Below are 21928 nucleotides of genomic sequence, written 5' to 3'. Positions count from 1 at the left end.
ATCAGACACCCAGAATGTACATGAAAATAAAGAATGTGGGATTTACAAAATTACTATGAAGGATAAAACACTGAATATTGACAACATATGATCGACATATTTTAGAAACGAAATGCAACAAACACAGCAAAATATGAACGCGAGTTGTAAAAAATAAACCTACCTACAATCGGATACATCTGACATATCACTAAGCTTTAGAACTTTGTTGTAAAAATCTCCTTCCGCGTCTGTCCCTGATACCCGCATTTCAGGCTGGCCGCTCTGGAAACACTCCGTGGAAACGCTCCCCACCCACACTGCCTGGTGCCTCGTCTGAGTAACTAGTACATCATGCAAAAGCGCAGATTCCAACCATTGAAATACTTAGTCATTAGAAAACATCACTGACCATCACAATGGCAGCTACAGTTTCCATCTTAAAGATCTAAAATAATAATTTGGGAATGTCCGGCGGGCCTTAATTTGCCCAGATCTGATCTAGAGGTACGCCAAAGGATGTTTCATATTTTATTTTTAAAAAATGTATACAATTTTTATTTATTTTATTTTCATTTTTCTGCTTGTATTTCTTTTATTTGTTTTTATCGTTGTACTATGTTTTTCTTCTGTGATATGGATGCCGCCGGGTCTGACATAAGTGACTATAATAATCACTTAATTAAATATTCTAACACAGTATTACTGTTCAAACTGTGTGTAATGCTACAGTGGCCAAACCATTAAATATAATTGTTAAATACAACCTCTGCCTTGTTTTTAATTAATATTTAGGCCCACTACGCTACTGTATTTCAATGTTGGTCGTTACGGTGGTACTTGGACAGCCAGGTTTAGTCCTTGGTGAAATAAAGTTTTAAAACAGTTGTTTTATTTTCTCTAAAATATTATTAATCTACTTTTAATATGTAGTTACATCTCTAGTTAAAACAGAATGTAAGTAGATATTAAAATTAGATTAATAATGTTTTTGAGAAAATAATTTTTATTTTCTCTAAAATATGATTAATCTACTTTTAATATCTAGTTACATCTCTAGTTAAAACAGAATGTAAGTAGATATTAAAAGTAGATTAATAATGTTTTTGAGAAAATAATTTTTATTTTCTCTAAAATATGATTAATCTACTTTTAATATCTAGTTACATCTCTTGTTAAAACAGAATGTAAGTAGATATTAAAAGTAGATTAATAATGTTTTTGAGAAAATAAAACATCTCTAGTTAAAACAGAATGTAACTAGATATTAAAAGTAGATTAATAATATTTTTGTCCGATAATGGCTTTTTTTGCTGATATCCGATATTTCGATATTGTCCAACTCTTAATTACCGATTCCGATATCAACCGATACCGATATATTCAGTCGTGGAATCAACACATTATTATGCCTAATTTTGTTTTGGTGGTAACGGGGGGGTGTATATTGTAGCGTCCCGGAAGAGTTAGTGCTGCAAGGGGTTCTGGGTATTTTTTCTGTTGTGTTACGGTGCGGATGTTCTCCCGAAATGTGTTTGTCATTCTTGTTTGGTGTGGGTTCACAGTGTGGCGCATATTTGTAACAGTGTTAAAGTTGTTTATACGGACACCCTCAGTGTGACCTGTATGGCTGTTGACCAAGTATGAATTGCATTCACTTGAGTGTGTGAAAAGCCGTAGATATTATGTGTTTGGGCCGGCACGCAAAGGAAGTGCCTTTAAGGTTTATTGGCGCTCTGTACTTCTCCCTACGTCCGTGCACACAGCGGCGTTTTAAAAAGTCATACATTTTACTTTTTGAAACAGACACCGATAATTTCGAAACCGATACCGATATTTTCCGATATTACATTTTAAAGCATTTATCGGCCGATAATATCGGCAGTCCGATATTATCGGACATCCCTAGTTTTAACATAATCCATCTACACTTCTGTTAAAATATAATAAGCACATATTCTTCTGTTGTTTGAATACTTTACATTAATTTTGGGCGATACTACAAATATGAGTATCGTTCCAATACCAAGTAGCTACGGGGGCAAACCAACGGTCATAATTTAAATTTTTAAAGATCATTGAATGATTCAGTTTCTGATCGCAATTATAATCAGACAAAAACACAATATCAATTCCATTTTGAATAATTTCCTATCCTTTGGTTTTTGTCACTAAAGTCCTCCTGTGCCCAGGACTTATTTTGTTAGTTTACAAACAATATCAACAAGGACAAAATATTTTTTGATAATAAAAATTATCGATCTAACCACTGTAGTATCAACCTCATTATATACTTGGTATTGTTACTGTCAGTATTTGCATTGAACCGCCCACTTTGAGAGCTCTCTAGCTTGCGGTTGTTTGTCCTCCAAAGAGTGCTGGTTGCCTTTGAAGTGCATGCTCAGGTAGACAGCTAAGTTTTGACCTGAATATTTTGTTTGGTTGCTTGGTTTCCACAACATATAAATCAGTGCACCAGACCAGAGTTATACAACAGATAGTTTTTCTGGGTGTGGGGTGTCTGGTTTTTGGTGTTCACCAGCCATTGTCTCAGAGTGTTACCAGGTTTGAAGTGTCCCAGAATCTTGTGTTGTATAAACCTTCTTCTGGCCTGAATGATCATTTTACTGTGTCTGTCATCTTTTATCCAAATGTTTTTGTTCTTTCTGGAATGAGATTGCATTATTTTGTACAATCAGCTGAGGGGGCCCACAAGTTTTGAGGGGCTCCCTCAGATGTTTGTGGTCTTACACCTTGTCCTGTGGTCTGGTGGGAACATTATCAGCTCTGGTTCGGTTTTGTTGACCGTTTACGCTCCAGTGGGTGTGTGTGTCAGAAAGTGGGTATTGGTCAGTTATAGAGATATTCCAGTTGATCGGCCACCGATCAGTATCGGGAAAATTTTCTTGAAAAAGTATGTGATCGACATTTGCCGATTAATGTTTTTCAGTACCGATCACAAACACTGATCACCCCGAGCCTGATATTGTATTTATTTATTTATTTATTTTTGATATTATATTTATTTGGAGTGTGTAGCGGCTCCACTAAGCTAATAATAATCACCTCCATTACGGGAAAAAAAGTAATAATAATAATAGATTTTATTTCAAAGCACTTTACATTGAGTAAACAACCTCAAAGTGCTACAGTGTATATAAAATAAAAAAATTAAAAGATAATACAAATTTTTTTATAAAAATAAAAACTAGAACAGCCAAATAGCTAAAACTAGTATGCATATATCTAAAAAAAAAAAAAAGGCTTTTTTAAAAAGAAGGGTTTTTAAGCCTTTTTTAAAGGCATCCACAGTCTGTGGTGCCCTCAGGTGGTCAGGGAGAGCATTCCACAGACTGGGAGTGGCGGAGCAGAAAGTAAACTGCATTTGTCAATATCTGAAGTATCATTATCAAAAATTAGGACAAGGCTAAACATGTTACACACCAGGAGCAGGCATGGTAATAGCTAAGCTAACTGCTAAGATAGCGAGACACAACATATATTTTTTTGGGATCCCCTTTGGAGTCAAAGCATAACATTGCATGTATAAAAACAATTTTCTTCAAGCTAAAACTTTTGGCAGTAAATTTCCACAGTGCGATCCACTCACTTGCACTCTGCACACCCGTAATTCACACTCTACAATGACAGGTGTTACTGCTGAGTCAATATAAGGCCGTCAGAGCTACTGTTATTTGCGCATGGTGCCGTCCGCCAAAATTATAATATGTTTGTATTTTACTGCATCCTGTAATTTCACTCCGTTAAGGGTGGAACATTAGAACAGAAGTGAACATATGTGTTAGTAATTATGAGCTATGAAGTGAAAAAGTTGGATTAAATAATCTTTGCCTCTTCCTACTCCTTTTTCAGTAAGTATAATTTGTAAAGAAAAAATTTATTATTTAAAACAAATTAATGTTTATAAAATATTTAACGTATCATGTTGTAGCTGTGTAGATGTTTGAAATAAACTTCAACCCAACAACCAACAATAATACTGCCAAAAGTTTTAATTAAAAAAAATATATAATAATTACACTGGAGAATGTTTTTTTTAATTGAAGAAAAACATTTATACTTGGGAATTTTATTTTTACTTGCAGAAAATTGCTTTTCTACTTGCGAATAAAGAAAATGTACTCGCAGAAAATTGTTTTTATACTTACAAAGTCTTTTTTTACTTGCAGACAATATTTTTTTATTTGTGATTTTTTTTAATCAAAGAATATTGTTATTACACTTGCACTTTTTTTTTCTTGCAGAAAATATTTGTTTTTAATTTGCAAATTGTTTTTATTTTAGTTGAAAGAATTGTTTTTTATTTACTTGTGAATCGTTTTTCTTTTACTTGCAGAAATTGTTTTGTTTACTTGCGAATAGTTTTTTTTAGTTGCAGAAAATAGTTTTTATACGCAATAATTGTTTTTTTTATTTGCAGAAAAGTATTTTTTACTTGTGAATCGTTTTTTAAATAAAGAAAAAAAAATTTACACTTGCAATTTGTTTTTTTTACTTGCAGAATTAGTTTTACTTGTTTCTTTAGTTGAAATAATTATTTGTTTATACTTGCGAGTCATTTTTTTACTGCAGGAAATTGTTTTTATATATGCAAATCTTTTTTTTTACTTGCAGAAAAATGTTTTGTTTGCAATTAAGTTTTGTTTACTTGCAGAAATTAGTTTTTAACTTTTAACTTTTAAATGAGGAAATTACTTGCAAATCATTGGCCGTAAGTAAAAAAAAAAATGTTGGTGTTTGTGGAGTTTTGGCAGTTATTACGCTCCATAATTATCGATACTCGAGTGATTAGATCGATATTTTTATTCCGTCAAAGTAGATATATATTTTTGTTTTTGTTTAAAAATTCAGGGACTTTGTGGGCAAAAAGGATTTCAATGAGCAATAGATAGTTTTTGTTTAGTTACTGTGTACTATTGCCTTTGTTTTTCTCACACAATTGTATGTAGAATAAGGAACTAGTTAAACTATCGTGTTGATATTGTTACTCTATTAATAGCACTCACAATAAATATGTTGAAAAATGTACAGTTATTACATGTGGTCGGAATTGGTATGGGCCGATCTCACTTATTGATGATCAGAATTAATCCTTGATCGGAACATCTCTAGTCAGTATGTGTGGGTTTTCTGTTAACCTCGACATGTAGGGAGGGTACTGCCGACATTACACTAAATGACGTACTAAAAAGAGTAACTTTTTGTCTTTGACTGGCTGTTCTAAAAGTTGCTAGATGATGTCTGTGGAAGCCGCTTCCTAGCGGTTCCACTGACATACACTTAATGTACATAGATTTTATCACAAGTTTTCTCTCCAGCAGGACGCAACTTTTCAGCCACGTCCGTATCCTCTCTCTCCTCCTGTTCCCGGCCGCTTACTGTTAAAGACAATCAGATGATTAGATTAATTTGTACCACCTGTGAAATCTAATCACCTGCCAGCTGTGTCTCGCCGTCAGCCCATGCCCCGCCCCTATCCTATGGTGCGCGTCCTCCATAGACAGAGGCGGTGACCTTTGCTCCTGCAGGCGCGCTGGCCACACCTCCCTCCACAATGTCCTTGCCTCATTTGCATGAATTTTAATCAGTTTTGTTCTGCAGCATTAAATTTGATCAAAGGACTGCAGGTGGTGACATTGCGTTGCAGTGTTTAATGTTCAGCGCGGCGGTGAAGAGACATTTACATCTTGCTCCGTAAACAAAGGCATTTCATTTGCAGTCCAGATGCGGTGAAGTGTCGTCTCCTCTCTGGTGTGACTGCAGCCGGGACTGCTGCGCGAGGCTCCTGAACGACTGTGAGGAGAGGCTTGTTGACAACATTCACTGTAGGGCTGCAACTAACGATTAATTTGATAATCGATTAATCTGTCGATTATTACTTCGATTAATCGATTAATAATCGGATGAAAGAGACAAACTACATTTCTATCCTATCCAGTATTTTATTGGGAAAAAACAGCATACTGGCACCATACTTATTTTGATTATTGTTGCTCAGCTGTTTGTACATGTTGCAGTTTATAAATAAAGGTTTATTTAAAAAATTTAAAAAAAAACCTCTACGCATGCGAATCGATGACTAAATTAATCGGCAACTATTTTAATAATCGATTTTAATCTATTTAATCGATTAGTTGTTGCAGCCCTAATTCACTGCAGAGTAATACGTGCTTACATGTCTCCATAAACATCGGAAAAAGTTGCTACTTTTGTGGGTAGTTGCTTTCAAGAAAAACAGTATGAACGTGACGTTTTTGCCCTTCTTGGGTGCTGGGTGAAGGCTTGGACTTCTTTGTGCTGTTTGCTGAAAGGAGCTTGGAGCCATGTCCTCCATCTCAAGGTTGGCAACAATGGGGAATAAAAGCCAACCTATCGCACAATTGTGTTTTTATTTGTAAAATGTTCCCATGAATGGCAAACGTGTGGCTTTAAAGTAAATACGGACAGCACATTTCGTTTTGCACCACAAAAGAGCGTAACCATTTGAAAGGGCATCTCTATCCTCCTTCAAAACCGCAATAAAAGTTCACCTCCAGGCAGCTACAACCCTAAACTAACACCCTCCCCGGATTGCTAATAATCAAATGTAAACAATCAAATGCAGATACTTTTTCTTATGCCTTCTGATCTCTCTCTCTCTCTCTCTGTCTCTCTCTCTATGTCCACTTCTTGCTGTCCATATCCTACCCACCCCCCACCTCCCCACCCCCCTCCACACCCCTGATTGTAAATAATGTAAATAATTCAATGTGATTATCTTGTGTGATGACTGTATTATGATGATAGTATATATCAGGGGTCACCAACCTTTTTGAAACCAAGAGCTACTTCTTGGGTACTGATTAATGCGAAGGGCTACCAGTTTGATACACACTTAAATAAATTGCCAGAAATAGCCAATTTGCTCAATTTACCTTTGACTCTATGTTATTATTAATAATTAATGATATTTATCTTTGTGTAAACACTGATCATCTTAATGATTTCTCACTAAATATCAATATGCAACACTTTATTTTTATATTTTCTCTAAGTGCACATTTTTCAAATTGAACATTTTCAAATGATCACTTCTAAGACAGTCTTGTGAAATCACAATATCCCATTTTAACTAGCTAGCCACTAACATTTTTGAACAAATCATGAATTACTTTGCACCATGTTTGTACAAATAATAACTCATGTAAAATACAAAAGTCAACTCTCAAATGTTTAAATAAATCATGTCACACTTTGAACTGGACACCAAATTTGTTATCTGTTTCTTTGTCAGTTAGTGAAGACCAAGTCTTTAAAATATTTTTTTGGATTTTCAAATTCTATTTGAGTTTTGTCTCTCTTAGAATATAAAATGTTGAGCAAAGCGAGACCAGCTTGCTAGTAAATAAATACAATTTAAAAATTAGAGGCAGCTCACTGGTAAGTGCTGCTATTTGAGCTATTTTTAGAACAGGCTAGCGGGCTACTCATCTGGTCCTTACGGGCTACCTGGTGCCCACGGGCACCGCGTTGGTGACCTCTGCTATATATGATAGTATATATCTGTATCATGAATCAATTTAAGTGGACCCCGACTTAAACAAGTTGAAAAACTTATTCGGGTGTTACCATTTAGTGGTCAATTGTATGGAATATGTACTTCACTGTGCAACCTACTAATAAAAGTCTCAATGCAATCAATCAATCAATTCTTGTGGGTGTACGTTGTGGCATGTCCCCTCCTAAGAGGATAAATACGTTGGATCCAGAACCATCCTCGAAGATTAGATAAGCCCTATTTACGTCTGAGAGCATGAACCGAGCAGTCCAGCTGCGATCGATTCAATGCCCTGAGAAGTGAACATGTTGTTAGCATCTGAGAAAATGTCGTACAGAATAGTAAAGTACAATGTTTCTCTGTTTCTGTCTTTACCCCCCCTTCCCCCCCTCAGTGACAGCAGTGGAGAAATCCTCAACAACAACTGCGTGATGGAGTACCACCAGACGACGGGCACGCTCAGCGCTCACTTCAGGAACATGGTGAGTGGCGTGGGAAGTGGTGACGACGGTAGTTTAATGCCCTAGCTCAGGGGTCCGCAACCCAAAATGTCGAAAGAGCCATTTTGGACCAAAAATACAAAAAAACTAATTTGTCTGGAGTCGGAAAAAAATTAAAAGCCTTATATGAGTCTTATAATAATAGAAACTCATAATGTACCGTATTTTCCGGACCATAAGGCGCACTGTCGATGAACCGGTGTATTCAGGTCTATTTTCATACAAACCCCGTTTCCATATGAGTTGGGAAATTGTGTTAGATGTAAATATAAACGGAATACAATGATTTGCAAAAGCTTTTCAACCCATATTCAGTTGAATATGCTACAAAGACAACATATTTGATGTTCAAACTGATAAAAAAAATTTTTTTTGCAAATAATCATTAACTTTAGAATTTGATGCCAGCAACACGTGCCAAAGAAGTTGGGAAAGGTGGCAATAAATACTGATAAAGTTGAGGAATGCTCATCAAACACTTATTTGGAACATCCCACAGGTGAACAGGCAAATTGGGAACAGGTGGGTGCCATGATTGGGTATAAAAGTAGATTCCATGAAATGCTCAGTCATTCACAAACAAGGATGGGGCGAGGGTCACCACTTTGTCAACAAATGCGTGAGCAAATTGTTGAACAGTTTAAGAAAAACCTTTCTCAACCAGCTATTGCAAGGAATTTAGGGATTTCACCATCTACGCTCCGTAATATCATCAAAGGGTTCAGAGAATCTGGAGAAATCACTGCACGTAAGCAGCTAAGCCCGTGACCTTCGATCCCTCAGGCTGTACTGCATCAACAAGCGACATCAGTGTGTAAAGGATATCACCACATGGGCTCAGGAACACTTCAGAAACCCACTGTCAGTAACTACAGTTGGTCGCTACATCTGTAAGTGCAAGTTAAAACTCTCCTATGCAAGGCGAAAACCGTTTATCAACAACACCCAGAAACGCCGTCGGCTTCGCTGGGCCTGAGCTCATCTAAGATGGACTGATACAAAGTGGAAAAGTGTTCTGTGGTCTGACGAGTCCACATTTCAAATTGTTTTTGGAAACTGTGGACGTCGTGTCCTCCGCACCAAAGAGGAAATGAACCATCCGTATTGTTATAGGCGCAAAGTGTAAAAGCCAGCATCTGTGATGGTATGGGGGTGTATTAGTGCCCAAGACATGGGTAACTTACACATCTGTGAAGGTGCCATTAATGCTGAAAGGTACATACAGGTTTTGGAGCAACATATGTTGCCATCCAAGCAACGTTACCATGGTTTGAACATCAATCATACCAAAGACTATAAAAATGGGACCCATTACCTCCCTGCTTGGCACTCAGCATCAAGGGTTGGAATTGGGGGTTAAATCACCAAAAATGATTCCCGGGCGTGGCACCGCTGCTGCCCACTGCTCCCCTCACCTCCCAGGGGGTGATCAAGGGGATGGGTCAAATGCAGAGGACAAATTTCACCACACCTAGTGTGTGTGACAATCATTGGTACTTTAACTTTTAAATATCTTGTCTTTGTAGTGCATTCAATTGAATATGGGTTGAAAAGGATTTGCAAATCATTGTATTCCGTTTATATTTACATCTAACACAATTTCCCAACTCATATGGAAACGGGGTTTGTACAAAAGGCGCACCAGATTATAGGGGGCATATTATTATCTTTTTTGTCAATGTAAAACACTGTCAGGTTCAAACACTGATGACATCTATTAAACAGACGAGAAGCAAGGAATCATGCAGAGACAGAGTTAAATTTGGCTCAATTGAGGAGACACGTTTTTTTAGGCTGCACTCTAGTTACAGATCCAAACTACGTTCTAAAAGTCCAGCCCGCGTGCTTCCTCTATTTATTTGGGAGGTCCCTGGTTACATCATTGAAGCTGTCGCTGAGGGAAGGGGGTAATCTCGACAGCTCCAGTTAGACACAATATATGATTATACAAGAAATGCAAATGTGTTAACGCTGGTGATATCGCCTTGTCTCTGCTCTGTCTGCGTCACGGCGGTGTTTGGCCTTGGCAGTCAGCAGGCCGTTCCTGGACACAGACACTGCTACAAGCCTGCCTTGCAATCTTTTGGATTGCCAGCTTTGCACAGACAAAGAAAAATAAAATTTCAGCACAATTGATACTAACTATAGCAACGGCCCTTAAGCATAAGAGTTGTGTGATAATACATACATAATTATTCTAACAAACACTTCCTTGTGATCTACATAACATGTAATTGTGGTTCTTTGGTCAAAATGTTGCGTAGATGATGTTTTACAGACCATCTTCAAGCCGTTTTCTGACAGTCGCTTCAGGATGCGCCGTTTTGTGGGCGGTCTTATTTACGTGGCTCACCTTCGACGGCGTCTTCTCCCCGTCATCTTTGTTGTAGCGGTGTAGCGTGCAAGGACGGGAGTGGAAGACGTGTCAAAAGATGGCGCTAACTGTTTTAATGACATTCAGACTTTACTTCAATCAATAACGGAGCAGCGTCTCCTCATCCGTGACTCACTAGTGCAACAACAACGCCGGAAATGTGTCCCGTGAAAAACCGTCCGACCGGATCTCTCTAATAATTAAAGTTCCTTGGGTGAATTATGTAAACTCACTTCCTGCCTTGTTCCTTCCTTTCTGCTGAGCTTTTACCCCATCTCACTAAAGCAGTTAGAGTAGCATTTTTTTAATGTTTTCAATGCACTCAACTGTAATCCAAACACGGAAGTGTCAAGTGAAGCGGCAAATCGCACCAGCAGCCGTTTGTTTCAGTAATGTCGTTTCACTGCGATCGAAGATAAAATAGTCTTTTCTTGTCGGGGGAGTGACCTGCCATGGCTTTGGATCTGAGATTTCCATAATGTAACCTTTTCTTTGTGCATTTCTGCTGGCTATTTTCCTGCTTGTGGCTCCACAGTAACTAAACGCCATCATTCCCTCGCGCTACGGAATGGACCGAGGTTCAAAATTGAGTCAGGACGCATGCAAAGGAATGCTTTGTTAACGCGTTATTATGGCGTAACTTTGACGGCCATAGTTTTAACATGTTTTGTTACTATTATTATTAGGGATGTCCGATAATGGCTTTTTTGCCGATATCCGATATTCCGATATTGTCCAACTCTTAATTACCGACACCGACATATACAGACCTGGACATAGTCTGGACTGTATACAAATGCTTATTTTGAAAATTAAAGATTAAATTAAAGATTAAAGTACCAATGATTGTCACACACACACTAGATGTGGTGAAATTTGTCCTCTGCATTTGTCCCATCCCCTTGGGGAGCAGTGGGCAGCAGCGGTGCCGCGCCCGGGAATCATTTTGGTGATTTAACCCCCAACTCCAACCCTTTGTTGCTGAGTGCCAAGCAGGGAGGTTATGGGTCCCATTTTTATAGTCTTTGGTACCACTAGGCCACTAAAATGTAATTTTGTTTACAGATTATGTGCAATCTGTTGTTGAAGTTCCCAAATTTTGAGTGTACATAAATGAAGGTGTGTGTTGCTGAGCCCCCGACCTGGACATAATCTGGACTGGACCTGGTTTTTAAGAACCCTTTAAACAATATAATTTCATGGACAACCAGGTCTGGTGAAGATAAGGTCCTTTTTAAAAAAAATTAATAAAATAAAAAAAACAATATAAAAACAGTTACATAGAAACTAGTAATTAATGAAAATGAGTCAAATTAACTGTTAAAGGTTAGTACTATTAGTGGACCAGCAGCACGCACAATCATGTGTGCTTACGGACTGTATTCCTTGCAGACTGTATTGATATACACTACCGTCACCCAAACAATTTTGTGGAATAGCCTTCATTTCTAAGAACCAGAATAGACTGTCGAGTTTCAGATGAAAGTTCTCTTTTTCTGGCCATTTTGAGCGTTTAATTGACCCCACAAATGTGATGCTCCAGAAACTCAATCTGCTCAAAGGAAGGTCAGTTTTGTAGCTTCTGTAACGAGCTAAACTGTTTCCAGATGTGTGAACATGATTGCACAAGGGTTTTCTAATCATCAATTAGCCTTCTGAGCCAATGAGCAAACACATTGTACCATTAGAACACTGGAGTGATAGTTGCTGGAAATGGGCCTCTATACACCTATGTAGATATTGCACCAAAAACCAGACATTTGCAGCTAGAATAGTCATTTACCACATTAGCAATGTATAGAGTGTATTTCTTTAAAGTTAAGACTAGTTTAAAGTTATCTTCATTGAAAAGTACAGTGCTTTTCCTTCAAAAATAAGGACATTTCAATGTGACCCCAAACTTTTGAACGGTAGTGTATATTGATATATAATGTAGGAACCTACCAGAATATTAATAACAGAAAGAAACAACCCTTTTGTGTGAATGGGGGGGGGGGGGGTTGGGTTGGTGCACTAATTGTAAGTGTATCTTGTGTTTATGTTGATTTAAAAAACAAAAAAAAAACCCAAAAAACGATACTGATAATAAAAAAACGATACCGATAATTTCCGATATTAGATTTTAAAGCATTTATCGGCCGATATTATCGGATATCTCTAATTATTATTAATGATTTAATGGTAGTTTGTTGATGAAAATCCTAATCCCTTATTTTGTCCCTATTTTCCATATATAGTACGCCGTATGAAGGCCTTCACATTTCTTACATACGGTCTTTGTCTTTGTCACATGTCCGTCCTTCACATAGTCTTTGAAGCGGATCAAGCGGTCGGACAGGAGAGGAGCAGAATCCGTCACCGAGGAGAAGTTCACCATTCTCTTCGAGTCCCAGTTCAGCGTCGGAGGCAATGAGCTCGTCTTCCAAGTGAAGGTACACAAACGGACGATAATTAGAACAGTGATGAATAACCACTAAATGTAAAAAAAATTTTTTATTGATCTTGGTCTCTCCTAACAGACATTGTCACTGCCGGTAGTGGTGATCGTCCACGGGAGCCAAGACAATAATGCCACGGCCACGGTGCTGTGGGACAACGCTTTTGCTGAGCCAGTAAGTAGACACACATCACCTTCCACTCACAACACACACATTATGACATTAACACAATCATCTCTGACTGGTAGTAGATTCTCAAAAACTAGTGTTGTCCCGATACCAGTTACCAAAATGTATTTCGGTACTTTTCTGTACTTTTCTAAATAAAGGGGACCACAAAAAATGTATTTTAACAAAAAATCCTAGGATACATTAAACACATGTTTCTTATTGCAAGTTTGTCCTTAAATAAAATAGTGAACATACAAGACAACTTGTCTTTTAGTAGTAAACAAACAAAGACTCCTAATTTAGCTGCTGACATATGCAGTAACATATTGTGTCATTTATCTATTCTATTATTTTTGTCAAAATTATTAAGGACAAGTGGTAGAAAATGAATTATTAATCTACTTGTTCATTTACAGTTAATATCTGCTTACTATCTCATTTAACATGTTTTATCTACACTTCTGTTCAAATGTAATAATCACTTATTCTTCTGTTGTTTGGATGCTTTACATTAGTTTTGGATGATACCAGAAATTTGGGTATCAATCCGATACCAAGTAGTTACAGGATCATACATTGGTCATATTCAAAGTCCAGGGACATATTTCCTGAGTTTATAAACATAATATAGATTTTAAAAAAACGAAAGAAGATTTTGTCATGCTACAAAATATCGATGTAATAATAGTAGTATCAACTAGATACACTCTTGTACTTGGTATCATCACAGTGGATGTTAGGTGTAGATCCACCAATAGCGTTTGTTTACATTGTAGCGTCCCGGAAGAGTTGGTGCTGCAGGGAATTCTGTGAATTTGTACTGTAGTGTTTATGTTGTGTTGCGGTGAAAATATTCTCCCAAAATGTGTTTGTCATTGTTGTTTAGTGTGGTTTCACTATATGGCACATGTTTATGACAGTGTTGGCGTTGTTCACACGGCCACCCTTAGTGCAGGCATGTGATTTTTCCGTCTAAAGTCGGAATTCCGTCTTTTTTAATCTCGGGGAAAAAAAAAAATTATCTCCCGTTTTTCAGGGTTTTTTTTCCGACCCTAAATCAAGATTCGAGACGTAGTTAATATTACGCCGTAGTTGAATGGTCGATATGTTCCTTGTGACCAATCAGGACATCTGTTATGAATGATGACGTTAATAACGTCATCATTCATAATGGTTTTTACCGCCATTTTCCATATGTAAACGATGTCGGTTCTCGAGAGAAAGGACGCTTTACGAGTAAAAGAAATTGATAAACATGTCAAAAATAAGTTTCGATGGGACTGGATGGAAAGGGAAATCACTGATACTGTTGGGAAGAAGGAAGTTACGACTTTGTTCTGTGATTTTATTCGGAAAATCGATCGTCCCGGAAAGGTTTTGTACACATGGTGTCATGATAATATTGACCATGGATCACGAGGTTTCAAGGGTTTGGAAGTACATGCGAAACGCCAAAAACATATGAAACAACTTGAAGCAAGGAAAACAAACTTTTCACTAGCTGGTACTTTTGGATGTCAACCGAAAGTGAGCAAACCTTACGGACTTCATCCTTTGTTTTGTCAGTGGTGTAACAATCTTGAAGGTAAATATTTTCACGCTTGTTTCATGCAATATGTCAGTGTCCTCACATTATTATTATTTCCTATTTTCAAATATGAGTAAACAATACTAAACATGTTTAATTATTTTCATAAATGTATATCCTATTTTGGCAGAAAAAAATTGGTATTTTGTTATATTTATCCAAAAATCCAAAAAAGAAGCTACAAAAGCAGAGACCAAAAGGAAAATGCAGGCTGCTCAGAAATTTGCAAGGAAAGCTCATGTTAGGGCTCTCCGAGGAAGCTAATGTGTGAAGTGAACTGAAGTAATGTGGTAATACTGTAAATAAACTGTAGATAATAACACTGATCAATGTGACACCTGGGGATGTGAAATGAACACAAGATGTAAATATTAGTGACTAAATACTGTTGGGACTGAACCATATACAGTGATTCATTAGGATAATTGGGTTATGTATGTTCTATTAATGATGTTTTCATGTCTTTAAACACTAAAATATTTTCTTCAAATGGTGCTGTCTTTGTTAATTTTAGCATGCTAAATTGGTGAAAAACCCCAGGTGCCCCTTGTCCCCCCACCAGGGCACCTGGACCTGGCTGGGGGCCTTCGTCCCCCAGACCCCCGGAAATTTTTTCAGTCTTTTTCATTGTGGTCAAATCACATGCCTGTTAGTGTGACATGTATGGCTGTTGAGTAAGTCTACCCTTCATGCACTTGTGTGTAGTGTGTTCAAAGTTAAATTGGTTGTCCGAATGGTCGATGATTGATCATAGGGTGGTGTTGTCTTGACTTTGTCAACTTCAGTCCATTTTAACTTAGACTTAGACTTAGACTTCCTTTTTATTGTCATTCAAATTTGAACTTTACAGTACAGACAAGAACGAAATTTTGTTGCATTAGCTCATGGTAGTGCAGGATAAACCTTCAGTCCATTTTAACACGTCAGAAGTCATGATTCCGGTGTGTTGTGGTATGTAGTGAAGCATGTATAGATATCACTCGTCCTACTGGGATGATTCTTGAAATAACTGTACTTGACTTGTCTCCATGGAGACATGGATTAATGATTTAAAAGGTGTTAGTCATTCGGCGCTGTCTTAAAGCGTGGCGACGCCAATGGGTGGGGGACCGGTACTTTTTAGAGGCAGTATAGTACCGAATATGATTCCTTAGTATCACGGTACGATACTAATACCGGTATATCGTACAACCCTATCAAAAACAGTAAAGCATTCCAGTCATACTAAGGATCGTTGATATGTGTTTTGCAGTAAACCCTTAAAAACAGCAGTGTTTCTGTCTTATAGAGCAGTGGTCCCCAACCACCGGGATCGATTGGTATCGGGCCGCACAAGAAATAAAAAAAATTATAAAATTATATATTATATATTTATATATATAAAATTAAAGGCCTACTAAAATGATTTATTTTTTTTTAAACGGGGATAGCAGATCCATTCTATGTGTCATACTTGATCATTTGGCGATATTGCCATATTTTTGCTGAAAGGATTTAGTAGAGATCAACGACGATAAGGTTCGCAACTTTTGGTCCCTGATAAAAAAAAGCCTTGCCCCTACCGGAAGTAGCGTGACGTAGTCGGTTGTTCCCATCCTCATATTTTCCTATTGTTTTCAATGCAGCGAGAGCGATTCGGACCGAGAAAGTGACGATTACCCCATTAATTTGAGCGAGGATGAAAGATTCGTGGATGAGGAACGTTAGAGTGACGGACTAGAATGCAGTGCAAGACATATCTTTTTTCGCTCTGACCGTAACTTAGGTACAAGCTGGCTCATTGGATTCCACACTCTCTCCTTTTTCTATTGTGGATCACGGATTTGTATTTTAAACCACCTCGGATACTATATCCTCTTGAAAATGAGAGTCGAGAACGCGAAATGGACATTCACAGTGACTTTTATCTCCACGACAATACATCGGCGAAGCTCTTTAGCTACTGAGCTAACGTGATAGCATCTGGCTCAAATGCAGATAGAAACAAAATAAATAAATCCCTGACTGGAAGGATAGACAGAAGATCAACAATACTATTAAACCATGGACATGTAAATACACGGTTAATAATTCTCAGCCTGGCAAAGCTTAACAATGCTGTTGCTAACGACGCCATTGAAGCTAACTTAGCAACCGGGCCTCACAGAGCTATGATAAAAACAATTGGCGCTCCACCTACGCCAGCCAGCCCTCATCTGCTCATCAACACCCGTGCTCACCTGCGTTCCAGCGATCGACGGCGCGACGAAGGACTTCACCCGATCATTCGTGCGGTTGGCAGCTAGTGTCGGCTAGCGCGTCTGCTATTCATCTCAAAGTCCTCCTGGTTGTGTTGCTGTAGTCCGCCGCTAATACACCGATCCCACCTACAACTTTCTTCTTTGCAGTCTCCATTGTTCATTAAACAAATTGCAAAAGATTCGCCAACTCAGATGTCCAGAATACTGTGGAAAAATGAGATGAAAACAGATCTTTTTTGTATTGGATTCAAAGGTGTACCAATACTTCCGTTTAACTAGTGACATCCCTCGCATACGTCATCATACAAAGACGTTTTCAACCGGAAGTTTAGCGGGAAATTTAAAATGTCACTTTATAAGTTAACCCGGCCGTATTGGCATGTGTTGCAATGTTAAGATTTCATCATTGATATATAAACTATCAGACTGCGTGGTCGGTAGTAGTGGCTTTCAGTAGGCCTTTAAATCAGCTGTAAAATACACTAAAAACAAGTATATGTCATCCAATTTGTTTCTCATCTCTTGGTTACCTTGTTAGGCTTCCTTATCCATGAAAATATTGGTTTTAATATTTTTGGTGTGGGCCATTGGGCCTTTTTTTTGTCAGTATACCACTCGATTTCAATTTAAACAATGGTAAAATGAACCTCAAGAGAATCGTATAAATAAATAAAAGTCTTTGTTAGTTTTTGTACTGGATAACAAGGTAAAATGAGAATCCCATAAAGCTCACATGATTGGGAGAGGAGCTGGCTGTCAGTGTGTTCAGTTTTGGCTCTTATTATTGCTTTATAATCTTATTTTTATAACTGGGTCGAAACCGACCCTAACAACACCAAGGTCATGATTTCAACCAGAGCATTTTATATTTTAGTGGGGGAAAAAAATTATTATTATTATTTTGTTGAAATAGAGGTTCCTGACAAAGTCAAAAAGCCTTGATGCAAAAAAATACATTTATGTGGTTCTTTTATGCATTTAAAAACTAAAACGGGTCAGTGCCGACCCTAACACAAGACGAACGTTAAGCATAAGCCATGATCAGCGCTATGTGTCTACTTTTGTGGTAAGTGATGACCCTGGTGTGACGTTCAGCAGCCCCCACACCTGGCAGGAGGTGAGCAATGCCCAGGCTCGAGCGTCGGAGCACCACATGGGCGTCTCTGAAAGAGAATTATGTCTGGCTGACTTAGCGCAGCAGGGCGGCAACATTTCAAGCATGCGGTCGATAAGTGTTGCGCTATGGTGTCTAACGCACTGACTCATTCTTCTTCTATCATTCCTTACTTTAAAGGCCTACTGAAACCCACTACTACCGACCACGCAGTCTGATAGTTTATATATCAATGATGAAATCTTAACATTACAAAACATGCCAATACGGCCGGGTTAACTTATAAAGTGCAATTTTAAATTTCCCGCTAAACTTCCGGTTAAAAACGTCTATATATGATGACGTATGCGCGTGATGTCACGGAGAGAACGGAAGTATTGGTACCCCATTGAATCCAATACAAAAAAGCTCTGTTTTCATCTCATAATTCCACAGTATTCTGGACATCTGTGTTGGTAAATCTTTTGCAATTTGTTTAATGAACAATGAAGACTGCAAAGAAGAAAGTTGTAGGTGGGATCGGTGTATTAGCGGCTGGCTGTAGCAACACAACCAGGAGGACTTTGACTTGGATAGCAGACGCACTAGCCGACGCTAGCCACCGACCGCACGGATGATCGGGTGAAGTCCTTCGTCCTTCCGTCGATCGCTGGAACGCAGGTGAGCACGGGTGTTGATGAGCAGATGAGGGCTGGCTGGCGTAGGTGGAGCGCTAATGTTTTTATCATAGCTCTGTGAGGTCCCGTTGCTAAGTTAGCTTCAATGGCGTTGTTAGCAACAGCATTGTTAAGCTTCGCCAAGCTGGGAATTATTAACCGTGTAGTTACATGTCCATGGTTTAATAGTATTGTTGATCTTCTGTCTATCCTTCCAGTCAGGGATTTATTTATTTTGTTTCTATCTACATTTGAGCCTGATGCTATCACGTTAGCTCAGTAGCTAAAGAGCTTCGCCGATGTATTGTCGTGGAGATAAAAGTCACTGTGAATGTCCATTTCGCGTTCTCGACTCTCATTTTCAAGAGGATATAGTACCGAGGTGGTTTAAAATACAAATCCGTGATCCACAATAGAAAAAGGAGAAAGTGTGGAATCCAATGAACCCTTGTACCTAAGTTACGGTCAGAGAGAAAAAAGATACGTCCTGCACTGCACTCTAGTCCTTCACTCTCACTTTCCTCATCCACGAATCCTTCATCCTCGCTCAAATTAATGGGGTAATCGTCGTTTTCTCGGTCCAAATCTCTCTCGCTGCATTGTAAACAATGGGGAAATGTGAGCAGCCCTATCCCCTGTGACGTCACGCTACTTCCGGTATAGGCAAGGCTTTTTTTTAATCAGCGACCAAAAGTTGTGAACTTTATCGTCGTTGTTCTCTACTAAATCCTTTCAGCAAAAATATGGCAATATCGCGAAATGATCAAGTATGACACATAGAATGGATCTGCTATCCCCGTTTAAATAAAAAAAATTCATTTCAGTAGGCCTTTAAGGCTGTTTCTGTATAGATCTGTCCTTCAGGATGTCAGTAGCTTTAATGCTAATGAGCTGTGTTTGTTTCCAACAGTGTCTCAAAAAGTACTTTTGTGCACTTTATGTACTTTTTATGCATACGGTAGTTTACACTGTAACTGTGCACCTATCCTATGTATTACATGCCATATACCACAAACAACAAGGTAAGATTAAGGAGTTAGACCAGGGGTGTCAAACTCATTTTAGATCGGGGGCCACATCGATCAATCAATCAATCAATGTTTATTTATATAGCCCTAAATCACAAGTGTCTCAAAGGGCTGCACAAGCCACAACGACATCCGCGGTTCAGCACCCACATAAGGGTAAGGAAAAACTCACAACCCAGTGGGACGTCGATGAGAATGACTATGAGAAACCTTGGAGAGGACCGCAGATGTGGGTAACCCCCGCCCTCTAGGGGAGACCGGATGCAATGGACGTCGAGTGGGTCTGACATAATATTGTGAAAGTCCAGTCCATAGTGGATCTAACATAATAGTGAGAGTCCAGTCCATAGTGGATCTAACATAATAGTGAGAGTCCAGTCCATAGTGGATCTAACATAATAGTGAGAGTCCAGTCCATAGTGGATCTAACATAATAGTGAGAGTCCAGTCCATAGTGGGGCCAGCAGGAGACCATCCCGAGCAGAGACGGGTCAGCAGCAAAGAGATGTCCCCAACCGATGCACAGGCGAGCGGTCCACCCCGGGTCCCGACTCTGGACAGCCAGCACTTCATCCATGGCTACCGGACCTGTGCCCCCCCTCCACAAGGGAGAGGGGGGCAGAGGAGAAAAGAAAAGAAACGGCAGATCAACTGGTCTAAAAGGGGGGTCTATTTAAAGGCTAGAGTATACAAATGAGTTTTAAAGGCTTACTGAAATGAGATTTTCTTATTTAAACGGGGATAGCAGGTCCATTCTATGTGTCATACTTGATCATTTCGCGATATTGCCATATTTTTGCTGAAAGGATTTAGTAGAGAACATCGACGATAAAGTTCGCAACTTTTGGTCGCTGATAAAAAAGCCTTGCCTGTACCGGAAGTAGCGTGACGTCACAGGTTGTGGAGCTCCTCACATCTGCACATTGTTTACAATCATGGCCACAAGCAGCGAGAGCGATTCGAACCGAGAAAGCGACGATTTCCCCATTAATTTGAGCGAGGATGAAAGATTCGTGGATGAGGAAAGTGAGAGTGAAGGACTAGAGGGCAGTGGAAGCGATTCTGATAGGGAAGATGCTGTGAGAGGCGGGAGGGACCTGATATTCAGCTGGGAATGACTAAAACAGTAAATAAACACAAGACATATATATACTCTATTAGCCACAACACAACCAGGCTTATATTTAATATGCCACAAATTAATCCGCATAACAAACACCTCCCCCCTCCCGTCCATATATCCCGCCAATACAAATCAAACACCCTCACAACACACTCAATCCCACAGCCAAAAGTACCGTTCACCTCCCCAAAGTTCATACAGCACATATATTTCCCCAAAGTTACGTACGTGACATGCACATAGCGGCACGCACGTACGGGCAAGCGATCAAATGTTTGGAAGCTGCAGCTGCGTACTCACGGTACCGCGTATCCAACTCAAAGTCCTCCTGGTAAGAGTCTCTGTTGTCCCAGGCCAATGGTAAAGCTTGTCCCAGGCCAATGGTAAAGCTTGACTGTCATCGTTTGGGAATGTAAACAATGACACACCGGCTACGTGGTTGTGTTGCTGCAGCCGGCCGCTAATACACCGCTTCCCACCTACAGCTTTCTTCTTTGCTATCTCCATTGTTCATTAAACAAATTGCAAAAGATTCACCAACACAGATGTCCAGAATACTGTGGAATTTTGCGATGAAAACAGACGACTTAATAGCTGGCCACAATGCTGTCCCAAAATGTCCTCTACAATCCGTGACATCACGCGCAAACGTCATCATACCGAGACGTTTTCAGCAGGATATTTCGCGGGAAATTTAAAATTGCACTTTACTAATCTAACCCGGCCGTATTGGCATGTGTTGCAATGTTAAGATTTCATCATTGATATATAAACTATCAGACTGCGGGGTCGGTAGTAGTGGGTTTCAGTAGGCCTTTAAAATGGGACTTAAATGCTTCTACTGAGGTAGCATCTCTAACTGTTACCGGGAGGGCATTCCAGAGTACTGGAGTCCCAATAGAAAACGCTCTATACACCGCAGACTTTTTTTGGGCTCTGTGAATCACTAATAAGCCGGAGTTCTTTGAACGCAGATTTCTTGCCGGGACATATGGTACAATACAATCAGGATGGAGCTAGACCGTGTAGTATTTTATACGTAAGTAGTAAAACCTTAAAGTCACATCTTAAGTGCACAGGAAGCCAGTGCAGGTGAGCCAGTATAGGTATATATATATATGTATATAAAGGTATATACAGTATAGGCATAATATGATCA

The 21928-nt window shown here is 38.9% G+C and overlaps 1 protein-coding gene across 1 annotated transcript in view; it reads left to right on the top strand.

Moving 5' to 3' along the window:
- The window catches only part of LOC133651837 (signal transducer and activator of transcription 5B-like), a 163084-nt gene that overhangs the window by 107284 nt on the left and 33872 nt on the right, over positions 1–21928 (top strand). Inside the window, exons 10-12 of the mRNA XM_062050008.1 lie at positions 7932–8019; positions 12721–12843; positions 12931–13023. Of these exons, the coding sequence (XP_061905992.1) occupies positions 7932–8019; positions 12721–12843; positions 12931–13023 (304 nt within the window). The remainder of the gene's footprint in view (positions 1–7931; positions 8020–12720; positions 12844–12930; positions 13024–21928) is intronic.

Source organism: Entelurus aequoreus, linkage group LG06 (genome assembly GCF_033978785.1).
Source record: "Entelurus aequoreus isolate RoL-2023_Sb linkage group LG06, RoL_Eaeq_v1.1, whole genome shotgun sequence".
Taxonomy (NCBI): Eukaryota; Metazoa; Chordata; class Actinopteri; order Syngnathiformes; family Syngnathidae; genus Entelurus; species Entelurus aequoreus.
The sequence above is the reverse complement of the archived record's forward strand: the minus strand, read 5'-3'. Positions and strand labels throughout refer to the sequence as shown.